Raw genomic sequence first — 20,248 nt, 5'->3', positions numbered from 1 at the left:
AGTCTAGTATCACAGCAACGGTAAGTTTTAGATAACTTTTATACAGAATACGACAATCTCTATCGAAATCGAGCATAAAAAATTGGACATTCTATTTAAACCAAAAACGTTGGTGACCTTGGAAGTACTGAAAAAACAATAATATTATGATGGAGATCTGCATTACAGTACACGGGAATAATAGACAGGATAATATCAAAGAATTTGGCATTTTATCATGATGATAACGATAATCAATATATATAAAGTATATTTGAGATACAAATGTTTATTCTATATCTGTTGCTTATGCGTTGCATAAATATCTGTAAATAATTTCTAACCGTAACAATTTTCAGTAAATTCTGCCAGCAATCAATTGGTTATTATTTATTCCCTTATTATTAATCATTATATTTACATTTATTGATGAAAAATCAAGAGTATTGAATATTCACTTTATTCATTATAGCAGCAAATGATTCGTGCCGCTTTCCCCATAAGACGCATTGCAAATTCCGGCACGAATTATTTGCTCTTCCTAAACATCCGTACAGCGCCATTTCATGCGGCGGCAAAACGCTCAAACTGTTAGCCAAATTTAGTTCCGAATCTAGATGGCCCTGTTACCGACCTGTTGTAGAGGATATAAGATACTAAGATAGTCCTCTAAATAAAATGACGTGTTACTTCTTTGAATATTTATTTGAATCTAGAATCTGTTCTAATTTGTTATATAAATAGATTTGTTGGTAGGAAACCAAAAACAAAATAAATGTTAACAAATTAATCGATACAATTAACATTAACAGAAATCTTCATTATCTTCATATCTACATCAGGAATCTACATTACCTACATCCGCCACACTGTACTCTGTCGGTAACATTTGGCTAACAGTTGGAGCGTTTTGCCGCTGCATGTAATGGCGCTGTACGGACGTTTAGGAAGAGCAAATAATTCGTGCCGGAATTAACATTGTGTCTTATGGGGAAAGCGGCACGAATCATTTGCTGCTGTAATGAATATCCAATAATTTTCATTTTGCATGAATAAATTATCTTTATTGTACAATACAGACACAGAGGATTTTCCAGTATACATCCAACAATTTTTTTAGCCCTTGAATAACGATTTCATTGAATATTTAACCACCGACGAGATACTATTAAAGACTGCCAGCCCCTGTGCTATTCGCTATTCAGCGGGACCAGTAAGCGGACGCCACCGACGAGTAATTAATTAACCATCCACGGTCACCTATCGATAACGCGTAGGTAAGTAAGTATTCGATCTGCCGTGTCAGCCATTTTGAAATTATCTTAAGAATTATCTTGTGACGTCACACTTCACCACGATCTTTGCCTCACTGAATTCTCGGCTTTCCTATACACATACTATATTTTTTAACATACATATAGCTGAAATGTGTATGTTGTTCCGCGGCTATGTTCACAGGGTCAATTTCCTTACGCATGCGCACTCAAATTTGATTACCGCAAAACCACAGGACAGTGAACACTCCGATCTCCTCTCTATTCGTATATTCTATGCTTTGATCAAACCTGTCAAATAACAGAGTAACTGCGAAAACAGCTGGTATTCGTAGCCACCTAGCGTCTAACTCGCGAAACATGTTCACAGTTAGGAAATATGGCGTAAAGTGAATGTTGCGCATTTGTGATTTCGGTAAGGAATCGGATCTTGCTGTTGACTTTGTTTCCAACGGTGCACGTAAACGAACGTTGGTTAGGTTCCACAGAATAAAGAAACATACGGGTGGTCTCGTGTTTCCGAGCGAGTTATTTAAATATAGATGATTCAGAGGCATATAAACTGTGACGCAGCATGTACTACATGACCAGCCATTTCATAAGACCTTCGGATACGTTCGTTCTCGTTAGTGTCGGGATAACAAACTGGTACGGTATCAATTCGATGTTTCCGTTTCCATTAGACCGCTAAATATCACCGTAAAAGCTGTGTGCTTCGTTTCCGTACGATGTTTTCCTGATCAATACGAAAACAAAAAGGAACGTTCCTCCTCTAACTCGCTTCCATTGGCACGAGAGTGCATTCCGATCTCCTCTATGTTATACCCGCAATTTTTGTTCGTCTACGTCCTGTTGCTTTTTCATCGCATAAATATTTTGAAACGCGAGAGTCGCACGTTCTTCCTCGTTTTTCGCCACTCTACAAACAACGCAGCGGCAATTGTGTGAGAAGAATCGAAACTGTGCTCGTGTTTGTGGACTCCTTGTTTCTGTGACTTTTGTTTGTATCGTAGTATATGTTGTTTTTATCTTTAGAACCTCTAAGACACGATTTTGAATGTGGCATCCGCGTTTCGCTCTTTAAACGTCCGTCGCCGGAGCGATTCAAGTCTGGAGACAATTTACACGGAATACAATAATGTAAAGTCAGTTTCGGAAGCTGCTTAGCGGTCTAGTAGGCATAACACGTTCAGACTGGGTCAGAAAGACCCGGCAACCGACGCAACGGTTCTCTAAGTCTCTCTCGTATTTCTCGAATCATTGTTCCGCCTTTTTTTTCGAACGAGAGAAACCGTAAAATGAAAAGTTCGTTTTCGTTCGCAACGAGCACAGAAAATGAAAAACACCGTACCCGTCCGTTAATCTGAAAGGTCGTTCAATTAAAAACGTAACTGGTGGAATGTAATTCTGATGCGTACCATGCGATACCATCGTTAGTTAAACAAATGTTAGTCTTGTAACTCAAGACTCTCTTCCGATTTTCTGGGCCCGACATAATAACATTGTGTTACTTTCAATCTTTTAGACTGAACAAATCAGTTGGTATACACACGGACTGGATTCTATAATTTATTCTGACAGAAACGATATTTTCTATAAAACAGGACTCTTAGGTAAGTTTCGAATGTATAACATAATCATTACTCTAATAACAATTTAACAGAGATAGATTTATTTCTCAGCGAAATGTTTCTTTGTACACATTGTCAACATTCTCTTGAATCGTGTAGGAAAGAAATTTTTAATCATTTATTATATTTAGACTGCGGAACTTTATGCAAAATAAAAATTGTACGCATTAACTGCAACAAACAAGGGCCAAGTAATAATTTCTTTCATTCTTTGATAATGTTTATAAGCTGCAACTAATGCATTGATGTTCTTAAATTTTTTAAATTGTCCACTGTTTTGAATTCCAACTACCCATTTTTGTCTTAAATGCATAAAATCCGCAGTCTAATTATGTAAATCTATTAACAGAGGCATGTTATTAACATTGGATCGATGTAATCTTCATTTGGATTGCTTTTGTCTATTATTAGACGATAAATAAACAAAAATGAAGTCACATTTCTCTGGGATGATTATAGACTTTCAATTATTTGGCAATGTCTTTCTCAGAGAGCGAGAAAGAAAAGGAGGAAAGGAGGGGAGAATTCTGATCTCGGAGAAGAGAGCCATTTTCCAAGTCTTCGTTTAGACATTCTAAATATAACTGGAGGCTCTATAGGCTTTACTTACTGTGTCATACTGTGCAGAGTAGTATCTCACTGTGTTGCATAGATTTCACTCGTTTTCCACCTTTAGCATGGCACGACGCCAATTATATTTGTCTGAAAATTACTAATAAATTTCCATTACTTTATTTCTAAATAATAAATTCGATATTTCGAAGTGAATCTTACCTTTACTCTCTGATAATATATAGGGTAATATTTATTGGTGCAATAATCCAATAAAATCTTTCTATACACGTATAATACTAATATTAACGCTTCAGATAAAATGCTTGTACATACTGCCTATATATTTGCTAACCATCAAAAGGTATCCATGATACCGAATTGTGAGTCTTTGTTAATGGCGAACTATAAATTGCAAAGGAATGTAACGATCAGTTTCCAGTTCTTTTTGTGGACGTAATGATAGTAGGGGGAATAGAATTTAAGAGACATCATTTTCGCTTTGTATTCATTCGAAACTGTACATCTATCGATCGAGAGAAAAATTCTTATACTAATATTTAAATGTATAATTAGTAGACTGCAGATGTTTATGCAATTTGCAATTTTTGTAGACTAATTTTAAGAAAGTTTCCGTGAGCAGTAGCCTTTCTAGATCTGAAATAAATCAAAATTGCATTAAACTCTGTCGTACTTTATGTCCTAGCATTTTTTGAAAATTTTTAAAAGCTGTAATTGCATAAAGATCCGCAGAAAGATGTTTTGTAGCATGTTAAAACAATTTGCGGAGAATAATCTTCTTTATCATCGATACATGTAGAACGTCACTTTAATAATTCATATGCTCATAGGATTGTGTGATAATTGTCGATTTACATTATTTACAGATCATGGGTCCTATAATTCATTCATGTCCAATCGAGTTTTTTCTACCTCATGGAACAGTGAATTCGAATGTTACTAATTCCTCGTACACCCTTGTTTCTACGACCAGCGTTAAAAATCTGTACGAATACATCGAAAAGCACTATCAAATACAGGCGGACAACTTTAAGTTGTACCTGGGATCGCCCGGGAAACTGGTTAATATTTCTACTATATTTTCATTTATACCATTTACGTATAATACTCTTCTCGATTAAATTAACGATACCTTATTATCATCAGATTGACTTATCGGAAGTGAAAGATAAAGTTATGTCAGAAATCGATGTAGGTTTTTCTAATACCGAAAAATTAATAAAATATACACTCCTAGTTGTGAGGCCAACAGACACTTTGGTGTCGGGGATCTTTGGCCAACACAGTGTTCAGCCGGAATCTCTTCATCAATCATTAGTATTGGAAGAAGATAATAATGTTGATTTTAAAAGTTCTATTAGACCTGAAACAGGTATACGATCGAATCTCATTGTAACATTGTTCTTCTTTCCTAAAACATGTTTCATTACATGTTAATATGTTATCGTTTCAGGTTACGTCGGTTTGGTAAACCAAGCGATGACATGTTATTTAAATAGTTTACTCCAAGCATTGTACATGACTCCGGAATTTCGAAACGCACTGTACAATTGGGAATACACGGGCGAATCGGAGAAAGATGAAACTATTAGTATTCCATATCAATTGCAAAAATTATTCTTAAACTTACAGGTATTAATGTTGCGCATGGTTATCTGAATTTCTGACACGATTCCATTTCAACAAGACCCATAATAAGGCCTTATTTATAGACATCGTCAAGATCGGCTGTGGAAACTACGGCGCTAACGAAAAGCTTCGGTTGGGATTCCACGGAAGCCTGGCAGCAACACGATATTCAAGAGCTTTGCAGGGTAATGTTCGAAGCGTTAGAACGAAAATTTAAAAACACCGAACAAGCCGATTTAATCAACAAGTTTTACGAAGGTATAAATCCGAATTGTTATAGATTATTATATTATAACTAGACTGCGCGGATCTTTATGCATTTATCGTTTATAAACATTTTCAAAAAATGCTACAGTATCAAGTTCGTCGGAATTTAGTACGATTTTCATTTTTAATAGAACAATTAAAAGAAGAACACAATTTTTATTTGGCTCCTGTGTCCTGCAATCAATGCGAACATTTTTTATTTTGCATGAAGATTCGCAGTCTAGTTATTACCAATGAAAATAGAATTTCATTTGGCACCACTTTCCTAAAATTTGTCTAGAAAACTTGGAAATTCCATAAACATCCGCAGTCTAATTATAACCATTAAAAAATATTTGTGATATGACGTTTGTGTTAACAGGAACGATGATCGATTATGTTAAATGCCTGGAATGTGGAACTGAAAAGTCCAGGGAAGATACGTTCCTCGATATACCGCTACCAGTAAGACCGTTTGGTAGTAATGTAGCATATAGTAGCGTGGTGAGTTTCTAAGCCTATAGTATTTCGACAAACACGGCGATGTACGTAATTAAATGTATAAAAAATGTAATCTTTCATAGGAAGAAGCCTTAAGAGCATTTGTACAGTATGAAACATTAGAAGGAAACAACCAATATCATTGTGAAAAATGTAATAAGAAATGTGATGCACATAAAGGATTGAAATTCATGAAATTTCCGTATCTTTTGACATTGCATCTGAAGAGATTCGACTTCGACTTCAACACTTTTCGCAGAGTTAAGCTCAACGACAAGTGAGTGTACACGAATTAACATACCAATTATACCGAGACGATTTCTGTAAGCTTTATATTTTCATATTTCATTTTTTAATCTTAGAGTCACTTTTCCAAATGTATTAAACTTAAATCAATTCATATTGCCTACGACAAACGAAGAATCTACGATTAGTGAGAAGAACACGAACTTAGCGAAATCCGATGACAGCTCAACAATAGATTTCGGAACTTTAGACGATGATTACACGTCATGCGAAAATAGTCTTTCTAATAGTAATCATACGAAAAATAATGATCCAGATGAGGACGACGAAGGTAGGTTGATTTTATTAAGGCGAATGCAGTTCGAGAAAATTAATGAAAGTAGTTTATTTCCTTCAGGAGTAGATGTTCTGAGTAATGGTCCAACGTCGTCAAATTGTACCGAACATAATTACGAGAACGACAAAAATCGTGATAATAATGCTGTGGAGGGCCCTTATAATTATGAGTTGTTTTCAATTATGATACACAGCGGCAGTGCCAGCGGTGGTCACTATTATGCTTATATAAAAGACTTCAGAACGCAAGAATGGCTGTGCTTCAATGATCAAACTGTGACTCAGGTATGAGCATACGTTCTTATCGATAACAATAACTTGCAGATATTAACTAGTGAAATCTTTTAATTTTATATTGTACTAAAGGGGAGTTGTTGCTCGCTCGCTTCGCGAGCTTCGCGATTAGGGAATATCGTGTGCTCGTTGATCGCTTGGTTCCTTGTTATAGCAGAGTAATGTTGCAAAATAAAAATGTTATAATGTCGATAATGCAATTTCTATTGAAATATTGATTAAAAGCACTTAGTTTTTCCTGAATTTTCCATTTTTCCGTGATACTTTTCCAATTTTTCTTATCCTATAACCTAGTTCGGACTAATACGAACATTTAAAAAAAAAGAATTAGCCAAATCGGTCCAGCCGTTCTCAAGTGATGCGCTTACCAACGAACAGCATATGATTTTCATTTATATGAATAATAGATAATGTTCAAATTACGACGAGTTAAAATTCTAGATAACAAATGACGATATTCAAAAAACGTATGGCGGTGGCCCAACCAGGTCGTATTACAGTGGACCATGTAGCAGTACTAACGCATACATGCTTATGTACAGACAAATAGATCCTGATCGTAATGTTTTACCTATGCAAGTGCAGGATTTTCCAAGCCATATACAGGTACCGTGTAAAATCATAAAAATCGGATCGTGTTTTAACTTGCTCGCGTTCACATTTGTCACGCGATTAAATTTTTCAGAAATTGTTGAAGAAAATGAAAGAGAACGACGATTACAAGCCGAGAGAAAAATCGTGCGTACCTTATTACAAGGAACATGTCTATTTTCGAAGGGAGTTCAGCAAAGAAGTAACAGGGGGGTCATATCGACTGGATAAAATGAGAAAGAAGAACTATAACTTTATCGGGGATGGTCTGTGTTTCACATCGGCGGATTGCGAGGTTAAACCATGTTCACTATTGAAACGGAAGCTTACGATCGAAGTGCCAATTTGTTGTGTGCATGCTTCGAAAATGCACTCGTGCAAGATGAACTTTTTATCCGATATAACTTGGTCGGAAGCTACAACTATGGTTTGGAAGATGTTCGCGCCAGGAACAGATCTGAAACAGTGTCGTTTAGTCCGTTACGATTCCATCAACAAGCTTGTTTTGTGTCGTTACGAAGGAATGGAGCAAAAATCTTTTGCAGATGTTTGGAAAAGAGATGGGTATACGTTGATGTTAGAAATAAAGGACGAAAATGAGGTGGACGTTGAGAATGAACAGAACGGTATGTAAATTAGACTGTCCAACAAATTTTTACCTTTTTCTTTTAAGGTTTCGATTTTCACTGTGCAATTCTTATAGAAAATTGACTTTGGAAAATACATATTTCTCAACTTCAAACAAATATTGTGATATTATAAAAGATTTCGAATTGTTCTTTACAGCAAAAGATTCTGTAGACTTTCCCGAATACAGTGATATCTAATACTAATACATTATGAATGTTTGAACATGTTTGAACAATCGTTAAAGAAGGAGAGACACCACTTTTGCAGCAACTTTTCAGGATATTTTTGAGTTTATCTCAAAAAATAAGGGTTCAGCGGAAAATCGAACTATATCACGCGATAGAGCAGACTTTTATCTTGAGAAACCCCCCCTTGAAGTTTGCAACGTCGACGTTTTCTTTCGAACCAGAAAGCAAAGTATCTTCGCCCGACATGAGTTGCCGCCAGTTGGCTGTCGAATAACATCACAATATTCGCTTAAACTTGAAAAATATGTATTTGTTTCAAAGTCATATTCTCAAAAACTATGCGTCTAGGGGAAAAATTAAGGGCAGATTCGGAATCAGCGCAAAAATCTCTATAAGAATCGCATTGTGAAAGTCGAAACGTTCTTTTGGCAGTTGGATGGCGTTATTATTGCTACCGCATATTCTTGGTCAAGTATTAAACGCGTTTTCTTCTACCACAAATGTATAGTGATCACGACGAAAGTATACGTTCTCGATGTCGCTGAAAAGAAGATCACGGAAGGTCCGTTGAAGTTGCGAGCCCTGCGTACTCAACCGGTCAGCCAATATAAAAAAGTGCTATCAGATCTATTCGATATCGAGCTTAGTAAAATGACAGTGATACTCGGGGAACCGGGAAGCCAGTTAAGAGTGTTCCATTACGATGAGTCTACTCTATTGAGCAATACCGATCTCTCCGATAACGTCGACGTGTTCGTGATGTCCATGTGCAACGACGAATGGAAATCGTTCGTGGAGACGACAACGTTGTGCGACATTATATCGAATTATACGAACCACGAAAATATTCTCACGTTCCATTTGAAACTACCCGATCCGAGTAAAGTTAGTGAAATAACTGACAGTAAGTTATGCATTATTATTAGTTTGTAACATTCCGACGTGTTGTATCGCAAATTTTAATCGAAGGCTATATGATAGAATGGGTTAGCTCAACGTTAGGCGAGAGATGCACAGATACAGAGAAACCTCCAGCCGAAAGTCCATCCAAAGGAAATAACAGCAACACACAATCGCAACGTGTCGATACTCCTAAGAGCAATTCGGTTTTGAAAATCGGAATTAGTAATGAGGATGTATCGGCAAAGAATGCGAGTCCACAATTGGGAGAAAGCGAGAAGTGGAACACACCGGAACAGAGTAACAGCGAGGACAGCAGCCTTAGCGACAGTGATAAAACATTAGTCGGGGATCCTCTGGAATTTGACGATTTTAATGAACCGTACCGTCCGTTCAATACGAATGTCGAGACTGATGATAAAGATTATTATTTTAAAGCTACACCCTACGAGGATAATGATAATCAATGTACGAACATTCGTTTCATTCAATTGTAAACAACGCAGAAAGTTAGCGACGCGTCCTATGAAAATTTTAAATGTCTATTATCTCTTCTTTACAGTTCTGAAAGTAGAAGTATCCAGAAAGATGAAGTACAGTATGCTTAAGACTAAACTAGAGCCACATATCGGTGTACCGAAAGAGTATTTTAAAATTTCCTACAAGTCCGAAGATCTTGAAGATTCTGCATACTATAAACTCCAAGAGAATTTTCTTAATAAAAAAGACGAAGAGTACTTCACAGTCAAAGTTGGACGCTTCTTCGACTTTAAAATAAAAATATACCGGGTGTATACAGTGATGGATAACGTAAGTCGCGTGCGTTGACGTTAACATACATATATAAATCGGTATCTTTGATATTTTTCATGTATTTATCGACGCATTTGCTTTCTATATTATGTGCAGCTGTTCCAGTATTTGGGTGCGTGGATATTATCCAGGGACATAACGGTCGCCGAGGCAAAGAAAGAAATCTTAGAAAATATTAAGGATGTGGGGGATATAGATATACCGTTGAAGAGATGTCGGCTAAGAGAAAAAAACCTATCTCTAGCGACTAAAGTGTATTTGGATCATCAGAAGCTTGACGAGTTGCAGTTGCATCCAAATTCTGAGATGGTCATACAAAAGTTATCTGATAACGAACCTGTTACCAACAGCAGTCAAATTATAGTGCGAGTTGCGAATATGGAGCAGTTATATGAAATGTATCAGGAAATTGTTATGGATGAGAAGTCTACAGCAGAAATGAGGAGAAAGGTGAGTGAATCTGCGTAATACTATAAGAGAGACAGAGAAAGAAGATCTTAAGGGGATGGACTCGTTTGCAGGATTGCAAGGGTTTAGGACGCGCCTTCTCATTTTTCCATAGTACCAAGGTCTTTCAGTAGTCACAAGCGCTAGATAAAAGATCACTCTAGGCCGCAATAGTCCTCAAAAGTCCTATTTTTACGTTTACGAGGCGTAATTTGCATTATTCGGAAGCATAAAGCTGCGACAGCTGATCTTTTATAGTGATAGTGATAGTGATCTTTTATCTACAGTAGCGGACAAAAGTTCAAGACCGCTCTAAAGAAGACGATAACTTTTTTAATATTGTATTATACGATTTGAACTTTTTTGGGAAGCTAGAGCAATTAGTTTACTAAAGGATGTGAAAAGAAATTTTTTCAAAAATTGCAATTGATCGGAATTGTTGAAAAAATACGAAAAGTTAGGGCCTATATTGAAAATTTAAAAAATACGTTTTGTAGATCTGTGTCAATTAAACATATTTCGAAAATTTGGTAAAAATCGGTCAACGTTGCAATGAGCTACGAACGTTTAAGGATGGTAAAAATTGCAGATTTTCACGATTTTCGGCAAATAAATCGTAAACGTCTGCTTTTTACCATCTTTAAACGTTTGTAGCTCATTGCAACGTTGACCGATTTTGTACCAAATTTTCAAAATATGTTTAATTGACATAGATCTACGAAACGTATTTTTTGAATTCTGAATATAGGCCCACACAAAAAAGTTAAAAGTTCAACTTTTAGTATTTTTTCAACAATTCCGATCAATTGCAATTTTTGAAAAAATTTCTTTTCACATCGTTTAGTAAACTAATTGCTCTAGCTTTCCAAAAAAAGTTCAAATCGTATAATACAATATTTAGAAAGTTATCGTCTTCTATAGAGCGGTTTTAAACTTTTGTCCGCTACTGTAGCTCTAGCGCTTTTGACTGCTGAAAAACCCCGCCTAATTCTGTCCCCGATAAAGTATTAATAAAACTATGTATAAAACATCTTTTTTACGATCGTGTAGACACGTAATAAATTTGATATTTTTACGTAGTTGTCTGCGGCGGCGGTTATACCTGAAGAACATATAGAGATAGCAAAAGCAAATAATAGAGAAGGTGGTGAATCGAAGTTAACATGGCACAGGCCGGACTCCGACGTCGAGTTCGATATTGATAATGGTTTTCTATTTTTTTATAGGTAAGTACAACATATCGGAAGATAATTAGAATTTACAAAAATAAATGGAATGTCTTTGTTTTTGTCCTATCAGGGATAGCAGGTGCAAAAGAGATCTGTCCAACAACTCGAGTCGAGACGAGTCCAGCATAGCAAAGATACAAGAAATGCGTGATATGAACTCGCGTACTCGTCGGAAAGAGAGATCGCTTAGAATATATTTGACCGGCACAGAATGATCGTCCATTGAACCTACATTTTCTGATATACGACTGTTAAATAGACACGTGTGGGAACATGAAGTCGAATATTCAAAAACCACCAAATATTCTGTGCTTCGGTAAATCTTTGGCACTTTTAACAATTTCGCGCTCCTAAAGACCGGTTGGTTCCTCGAATTCATCGAACTCGTGAGATTCCACGGGTTTCTTACAACACCATGTGTCACACCAAGAGAATTTGAAATCTCGATTGTCGCGATTGGTCTCGGAAGTTCTTTAAAACCGTATAAGGAACGTTGAACTGTCGATGATCCGCAGCTTATTAAGTTATTTTACCATCTATAGCTGCTGCTTAGTGATAATCCGAATTTAAATTAAGGACTTCTTACAATTTACAGTAGTGGCTCCACGATTGCAAGGTTTTCTTAGCTCTATACATATATTACTATTCTTTTTCTCTTGAGTTAATTACAGCTATCGAGCCATTACTGTACATGCGTATGTAGCTGATGTACATTCGGAGTTTCTGCATCAACATTTTCATAAAATCCCTGACATACCCCCCTCCCCCTTTATCATAAACGATTTAAAAACTTTCATATACGTGCATCAAACCATGTCGAACGAATTCTTAAAAAAGCTGAAAGATTTTTAACATCCGAATACAGCACAGAGTATATCTATTTGTTGAAAGACATTTATCTGACACAACAATACATAATCGTTTTAATGCCAGTGTAGGTTAAATAGCATTCATACGACATAATTCTCAGTTATAAATCCTTCGCCCTCCCTGTTTTAATCCTGGTAGTAGCAGCGGTGTTAGATAGGTTGTAAACTAATTTAGGGTTCAATACGCGCTTTTTTGTTTGTAAAAAAGAAAACGGTAACTCTAAATCGACCTAATATATTTAACGAATTCTCCAAAATTCTTAAAGTTATTAACTCGTCGTTACTACTACCGAATTAAACAGAAATTCTTCCATGTGATTTTTAAAATCCATTCTTGCTAGGCATGTGTCCTGCAGTACGTTGTAATTTATTTAATTATGTATGTTTATTCATTCATTAACGTGTTATCGGTACAAAGAAACATGTGTACCACTTGTGGAAAACCAAAAAGTACGTTTAGCCATGGCATTGTTGTTATTTCCTACAAATCTAATTTTCCAGTACAATGAGAAAAAAAAGATTCTTCAAGAAAGTCCACCAAATTTACATTTGTATAATAGATCAGTTGCTTGTAAATAATAAAACTTGTGAATCGAAAGTCAATATCTTTCTTCGTGTCAACGATCACCACACATTGTGAACATTGTGTACGATGCTAGGTTCTAGGATCTTCTATTGTAAGACAATGCACTCTGCATGCGTGTAGGTCACCACTATCCTTTCGCATTTATCAACAGTTTAGCTTTGGCATTTTTCATTTTCTTTGCTAATTCCATCATTAGAAACTTTGGTGCAGAAAGGTTTTCAGTAGAAGGGTGTTGTTGATCATTTGTCATTAATAGTTGGTTGACCATTAGTTCTGTGCAATTAATTCGCATTTGAAGTGAGATTATCGAATAAACATTAAAATGGACAGGAACATACAAGAATTCATTGAACCAAAAGAGAAATTGAAGATGTCTATTATACTCGCGATATAATATCAGTTGTTATACGGCGGTTTATAATGTAAATCAGAAATCCTCAATTTTTAATATAGCTGTAATTTATATTGTATATTTGTCACAAGGATGCCTACTTTGGATTGTGCATGATCCATCAACAATCTGTTCAAGACGCGACAATCTAGGAGACTATAGTAATATTGAAACAAAAAAATCTAAAACATAAGAATCATAAACTTTGTTATAACGTGCTACGATCGATATATAAATTAATTTATTGAATTTCATTCAATTTCTTTATACTCGTATTATATATGTATAGGTAATTCATACTTTTCTCCATCAACAATTTAATTGCACACTACAAAACCGAATTGATGATCGATGAAAGTTATATATTTTCTGTGTTTTGTATATTATGTAGACGTTTTATACGAGATTACAAAACACAATTATAATTGTATACATCTGAATTGTTTGCTTGCAATTATAATCATGAATAATGTTAATGTAAATTCAAAAATCGAGGATTTAGTATTTAAATATGCTTTTCTTCGTTTTTATTTTTCTTTGTTTGCAATCAATCTTATATTTATAATGTTTGGAGCTGGGCCTCGAGTATTCTTTAACAATTGTTCTTATAATTACCGAGCAGAATCGTTTTCGGAATTGTGCCCGTTAAGTGAAGTAGTAGGTATGCGCAAATAGTAAGTAATAATGTAGTATTGTGTAGTATCAATTATCAAGTGGTCAGTGTTTATTCATTTTGTATGAATGTTACAGAATAAGTAGGGGTGGGCGGGCACCCGGAAATTCGGGGTCGGGTCGGGGCCCGAAAATTCGTGATACTCGGAAATTTCAGATACCCGAAGTTGAAATTGGGTCGAAAACTCGGAAATTTTTATTGTTCAGAGACCCGAACGTCACAGATTTTGGGGTTCCCGACCCGATTTCGACTAGGGGTACAGTAAAGTCGCGATCTAGGTCCCTGAGGATCTCCACGATCACTGTCCCTTCGCCTACCCCTTCCACTGGGGAGCATCGCCGCGAGGGGCCAAGAAAAAGGCGCGGCCGACGCAGTCATACAAAAATAGTTCCCTACACGATCTCTGTCCCTGCTCGGAACAGGCGATGGGAGCTAGATCACGACTTTACTGTATCACTAAAATTTTCGGGTACCCGCCCACCTCTACAGAATACATACACATAAATTATTTTCTACTTGAGTGTTCGATTTCATCATAACATCCACTGTAAGTGCTGTTACACAAACAGCTAGAACACTTGTCCATCGCTCTTCTAGATATTTAAATGCTTCGATTCATTGTAAATACTCATTGTTCATTAGAATGTTTTATTTAATCACTTAAATATTTACGCATACCTATAATGATTAACTTAAATACACCACAGCTCTTTTATATCTTGGTCCCTTTTGCGAAATTGTAACACACAAAAATAACTTATTATATAAGAACAAATATGTACTTGAAATTATGTTGACCACAACACTTTGAATTAAATTATATTTATTATCATTATCATTTGGATTCTATTCTTTTAAACTTTTCTTTACGAGAAATTTGCTATATGATTATTGTTACATAATTCATTCGAAAAGATTTCAACACAAATCTTCGTTTTATTTTAAACCGTTAAACGAACTGTAGTCATTTAAGAAATAATAAATTACAAATTATATTTTCGTACCTATATATTAGGAAGAACGGAAAATATAAATTTAATAATCAGGCTCTGATGTTTCTTTCCTTCACTTGTTGTATTTGGAAAATACAATGATTGTCACGTATTACAATACAATTATTGTCTGTCTTTTATTTTTTTATAAGACTATTTCAAAATAAGTATTTTCAATGCTTTCGTTTTAAATTTGAATGTGGAGAACCAAGAGAATATTCGCTCCGCAAAATTGTGAAGTCTATGATTTACTCCACCGGTGAAGAAGATAACTGTTCCATGGATTCATGTACTAATTTTCTAATTTTACAGAATAAATATTGCTAACTGTATCTTTAATCAACCTCTGCAGTTCTCGTTGTAGAGCATCAATAAGTTTAGATCAGTTTAGATCGCTCTTGCGCTTATTGTAGATCACATGATTTGTAACGTCATGACGACAGGCATGTGTGTGTGTGCGTAGGAGTCTTACTTATTGTTAGACCATATACATATACTGGTAGGAGTGCGCGGCGCCTATGTATATCACTCTATTGTCGTTTCGAACATGGCCGCGGTGGAGTGCGAATCAAAAGGCGACAACTCGGCGGACTTGTCGAAAACGCCGGTGTTTTCTGACGAAACTGTCAAAACGATCGAGCAACATGAATCGTTGGGAACACCGTTGCAAACTTCGTGGACTTTCTGGCTGGATAAGTAAGAACGTTTATCCACATTTTGCTGCGTAATATTCCGAATCCGTAGCGCTGTTTATTGCATATCAGTTTTGCCTTCTTTGTTTTGTTCTTTTGAGAAACGTCATAGAGACGTACGCAGATCATTTTCGTCTCTAGATATCGTCGCGCCTATCGTAAATAGCGACAAAACATTGCTATATAAAACATACACTTCGTTCTTTGTTCATAGTGTGTATATACAGATCAAAAAATTTGTAAAATTAACAGAGCAGTGTCTGGCATAACTGTCGAGGAATATAAACAAAATTTAACGAAGATTTACACTGTGAACACAGTGCAGAGCTTTTGGGCTGTCTTCAATAATATACCAAATGCTAGCTCCATGCAGGTTAGTAGAGTTTTTCTTTCATATTGATCTCGAAACTTACTAAACAAATTCTGTATTAAATACAGGGTGACAAGAAATAACGGAGTTAAACATTTCTTATTATAATTCTGTCAAATCGACGAATTTTGAAAAACCAAATGATAACAACCATAACATAGACCTTTAGTATTCATATATTTAAGAAGTTTCGAAGTGGCCACCCTTTGAGCCGATTCAGAGGCTCAAACATGTTTTGAAATTTTCGGCTACGGGCCGCAGCTCTTCTGGCGTCATTCGGTCCCACACCCGGCGCAGAGATTTTTTCAGTGACTCGAAACCTTTATGGGGCTGAGCACAGGCCCTGGCCTCCAAAATCGACCAAACACTGGAGTTCATAGAGTTGAGATCCGGTGAGTACAGCAGCCATTCCACAGATGTGATGAAATCTGGAAAATGGGATTTGCTACAGTTTTCGAAGATCAAGGGGTCAAAATCAACCAAGAAGTGTATCGACGGGACATTCTCGAAGCCATCGTACTTCTGTGGGCCCAACAGCACCTCGGCGATCCGGAATGGACGTTATAGCAGGATTCCGCGCCAGCCCACAGGGCGAAAACGACTCAGGAGTGATGCAAAGCCCATTTTCCAGGTTTCATCACATCTGTGGAATGGCCGCCGTACTCACCGAATCTCAACCCGATGGACTACAGTGTGTGGTCGATTATGGAGGCCAGGGCCTGTGCTCGGCCCCATAAAAATTTGGAGTCATTGAAAAAATCTCTGTACCAGGAGTGGGACCGAATGACGCCAGAAGAGCTGCGGCCCATAACCGAAAATTTCAAGACACGTTTGAGCCTCTGTATTGGCACAAAGGGTGGCCATTTCGAAACTTCTTAAATATTTGAATCCTAAAGGTCCATGTTATGGTTGTTATCATTTGGTTTTTCAAAATTCGTCGATTTGACAGAATTAGAATAAGAAATGATTAACTCCGTTATTTCTTGTCACCCTGTAGATCTATGATTGATTCGCTATTTTTTTTACGTTTTATACTTTATACTATCGTCGGTATCCATTGTTATTCTCTGACATGTATAATCTCAAAGAGACAGGAAATGAATCACATGTTACAGATTAAAACAATACTATCATATCATTGATTTATATATTTTTTCAATTCCAGGTTAGATATAGTTATCATTTGATGAGAGACGAAAGATACCCACTATGGGAGGAACCTATTAATCAACATGGTGGAACATGGAGACTAAAGTGCCATAAGTCTGATACCGTAGGTATTGAAACGTTTTATTCATGATCATCACGAATATTATAGTGAAAATCATTTTTAGGAAGAAGTTTGGAAGGAAATGGTGCTTGCAGCTATTGGAGAACAGTTTGCAGAATGTGTGGCTGAAGACGACGAAGTCTGTGGGATAACTGTGTCCATTAGAGATAAAGAAGATATAATTCAAGTAATTCTTTAAGTACAGTAAGTCCCCGACTTGCATGGATTCGTTTTACGCGGGTTCTTGGTAGGGCTGTTACTTTCCTTCGGAGGTCGAAGATTTCGAAGCTTCGATTTGTTCGATTTGTTTTCAGTTAACGGATAAGAGGCGAAAAAAGTTGAATCTGCGCGAATGAAGACGCTCATTTTCTAAAATGCGTTAGAATTGCACTCCTTGCCACACAATCTGATGCAGTCCTCAGCATATATGCGAACTTCATGATTTCCTTGTGCTACGAACATTCTCCCCGGTGCGACGCCACTTTTCGTGTTACGTCGATCATCGAAATTCCTCAGAAAACGTTCTCAAGATTTCACGAAACGAAGATTAGGATCAAGAAGAAGATGTTTGGAGAACTAACGCGCACAAATGTGATTTAGAATGGAACAATGATTTATCACGTGTCGGAAATTAAAGATCTAAAGGCGTCTGGTCCAGGGAACAATGTAGCAAAGTCGGGACCCACAGGATTTGTTCGCGTTGAATCATGCTATATTCTTAAAACAGCCCCTTCGATGTTACGACCAGTAGAATGTGTTCCAGTTTTCTGCTCCTTCTCGTTGCCTCTAATACGTTCTAATACGTTGCGCAACGCAGCGATACGAAAGTTTGGATGTACCTGTTCGCAATTTCGCATCGCTAGGACCGGCACGGGAAGCGAGACGCGCGGCCGACGTGGAGACGTAGCCTTCGAAAACCGCTTTGAAAACTTCGAAACTTCGAAGCTTCGGAAAAGTAACAACCCTAGTTCTTAGAAGCGAATTAGAAAGCCAATTCCGAACTGAAATTCGTCTTTTGATTGCCAGAACGGGAGTTTTGTCGAAAGCTAAGCAAAATAAGTTGCTTGTGTACAGCGTAGGCATTCAGCAATTTATGAGTGATAAATTTTCCATAAACATAGTTTGTTCATTTGAATTTTCTTTTCAAATGAGTACGCGAGTGGCGCTCGGGCACTATTCGAGTTACGCGGGTTTTCGACTTAGGATGCAGTTATAGTGGAGCGGCGAGCATCGATGATAGCGACACATACTAAAGAAAAAGTACATATGTATTTTCTTTGTTTTTCTTTTTTTTCACCGCACAGCTCACCTCGCTGCTACACTATAACTTTACACTTACGCAGAAAGCGTTGGAACGAATTAACCGCGTGAGTCGACGACTTACTGTATTCAATGAGACAATGTAATCAATTTAATTGTCTACATACCAATACTTATGGAATGTCCCATATCCTTGTTTAGATATGGAATATCAATGCAGCTTCTGCTTCAAAAGCAACTGTGTTAAAAAAAGTGCGTTCTCTGTTGCCCAATGTACACTTATCGGACTTTTATAAACGTAAGTTTCGGTCTAATTTGTTGTGTATTACCAATAATCTCAACATATATATTTTCAAAAGAATTTATAAAACCTTTACAATGTGTTTACAGCTCATCAGTCGCATCACGCTTATGGTCGGTCTTAAAAGTACGTTACTATTACTATACTATTGGCCAGCAAATACGGAACAAGCAAATGATTGCTTGGAGATTTCTACAAGGACTCTTTAAATTGTATCATAAGGCTCTATGAAGTTATACCAAATGGAATGGAACTATGGAAGATTTTACTTTGTTGATAATAAATTGTTTACTGTGAAAGCTTAACGATCGTTGATATTGTACCAATTTTAAACTGTAAAATATATTTTTATATTTACAATGTATGCCTACTCGTTCACCTACAGAATTTTCATTGTTTTCAATTAAAACTGTGACGAAATCGTATATTACTGCGCGATAAACGCAGGAATTTAAATAAAAATGATTTAAAAGTAAAATTATGAACATGTCTTTCGTAAAGATTTTATTATAGATAAAGATTAAAAAATATTTTGAATAACTAATGTCTAAGCTATCAAGTTTACTTGAAAAAGTTAAACACAATTATTTCTATGCGTTTTATTCTAAAGCAAAGTTTAACAGAGGCGATTCTATAAATGATTGGACATCCTTCTGGAATATACTCAGCCTTCCAAAGTAGCTTCGCGTTATGGACCATAAGAAATTCCGACAGATGTACGATATATACATCGGTGGCGTCTGGCGCCAGACATTGCTCACGATTTATGCGATTCGTCTACGAAAAGGCGTGCCAATGACAAGTCCTTTGAGCCAGCCTTGTGAAAGGCTGCACGAATTCGAAGCAACAGTAATAATTGCCAATATGTATTTATAACAAAAACGAGTGGGTACAATTTAAAATAGTAGAAAGATGAAGAGAATTGGAAATAATATATTATTCACAACTTATTCAGATTATTCAAGCCAGAAAAAGTCTAGATGGCTTCTGTTTCTTGCAATTAATGCAGTGTTTATTTTGCATAAAAATCCTCAGTTTAGATAAATTATCAATAGGCACGAGCCCCTCGCATACAATTAATACTAATCAATAATAATTATTAAAGAAATCCGCTTTGCAATCACCTCGAAAATCGAAATAAAAAACAATTACAAGATCCTTCTGTATTCTACGATATTTTGTCGTTCAAGAAGAAGAAAATCATGAACGCGTAGGATCTTCCTCCACGCGCTTTCGAAAGCGGAAATTTGAATCCCTAATCTTATATCCATAAAACCGATTCGTGTGCCCGACTAAACGGCGCCGCCTTAACATTTTACGTCTTCGCGATATTCGTC

The 20,248-nt window shown here is 36.4% G+C and overlaps 2 protein-coding genes across 7 annotated transcripts; both read left to right on the top strand.

Moving 5' to 3' along the window:
* The first annotated feature begins 1,597 nt into the window (after window positions 1-1,597).
* Window positions 1,598-14,864, top strand: Usp47 (ubiquitin specific protease 47). Of its 6 annotated transcripts, XM_076430279.1 has the most exons (19): window positions 1,614-1,901; window positions 2,289-2,700; window positions 2,779-2,866; window positions 4,324-4,518; window positions 4,604-4,829; window positions 4,911-5,089; window positions 5,170-5,344; window positions 5,715-5,836; window positions 5,917-6,110; window positions 6,196-6,410; window positions 6,477-6,700; window positions 7,151-7,315; window positions 7,395-7,926; window positions 8,627-9,022; window positions 9,100-9,486; window positions 9,581-9,837; window positions 9,928-10,281; window positions 11,359-11,504; window positions 11,578-14,864. In XM_076430279.1, exons 4-19 carry the CDS (start codon window positions 4,327-4,329, stop codon window positions 11,720-11,722), a joined length of 3,909 nt encoding a protein of 1,302 aa, XP_076286394.1. In that variant the 5' UTR covers window positions 1,614-1,901; window positions 2,289-2,700; window positions 2,779-2,866; window positions 4,324-4,326; the 3' UTR covers window positions 11,723-14,864. The 6 variants fall into 6 exon arrangements, with proteins under 6 accessions (XP_076286392.1, XP_076286394.1, XP_076286393.1 ...); XM_076430277.1 differs by lacking the exon at window positions 2,289-2,700 and having other exon boundaries at window positions 1,598-1,668; XM_076430278.1 differs by lacking the exon at window positions 2,289-2,700.
* A 671-nt stretch (window positions 14,865-15,535) lies between these two features.
* On the top strand, window positions 15,536-19,273 carry LOC143212035 (eukaryotic translation initiation factor 4E type 3). Its single transcript, XM_076430312.1, has 6 exons — window positions 15,536-15,714; window positions 15,963-16,083; window positions 17,246-17,353; window positions 17,415-17,537; window positions 18,812-18,908; window positions 19,001-19,273. Exons 1-6 carry the CDS (start codon window positions 15,566-15,568, stop codon window positions 19,033-19,035), a joined length of 633 nt encoding a protein of 210 aa, XP_076286427.1. The 5' UTR covers window positions 15,536-15,565; the 3' UTR covers window positions 19,036-19,273.
* The last annotated feature ends 975 nt before the right edge of the window (window positions 19,274-20,248 follow it).

Source organism: Lasioglossum baleicum, chromosome 9 (genome assembly GCF_051020765.1).
Source record: "Lasioglossum baleicum chromosome 9, iyLasBale1, whole genome shotgun sequence".
Classification (NCBI taxonomy): Eukaryota; Metazoa; Arthropoda; class Insecta; order Hymenoptera; family Halictidae; genus Lasioglossum; species Lasioglossum baleicum.
This window is presented reverse-complemented; position numbering and strand designations above follow the sequence as displayed.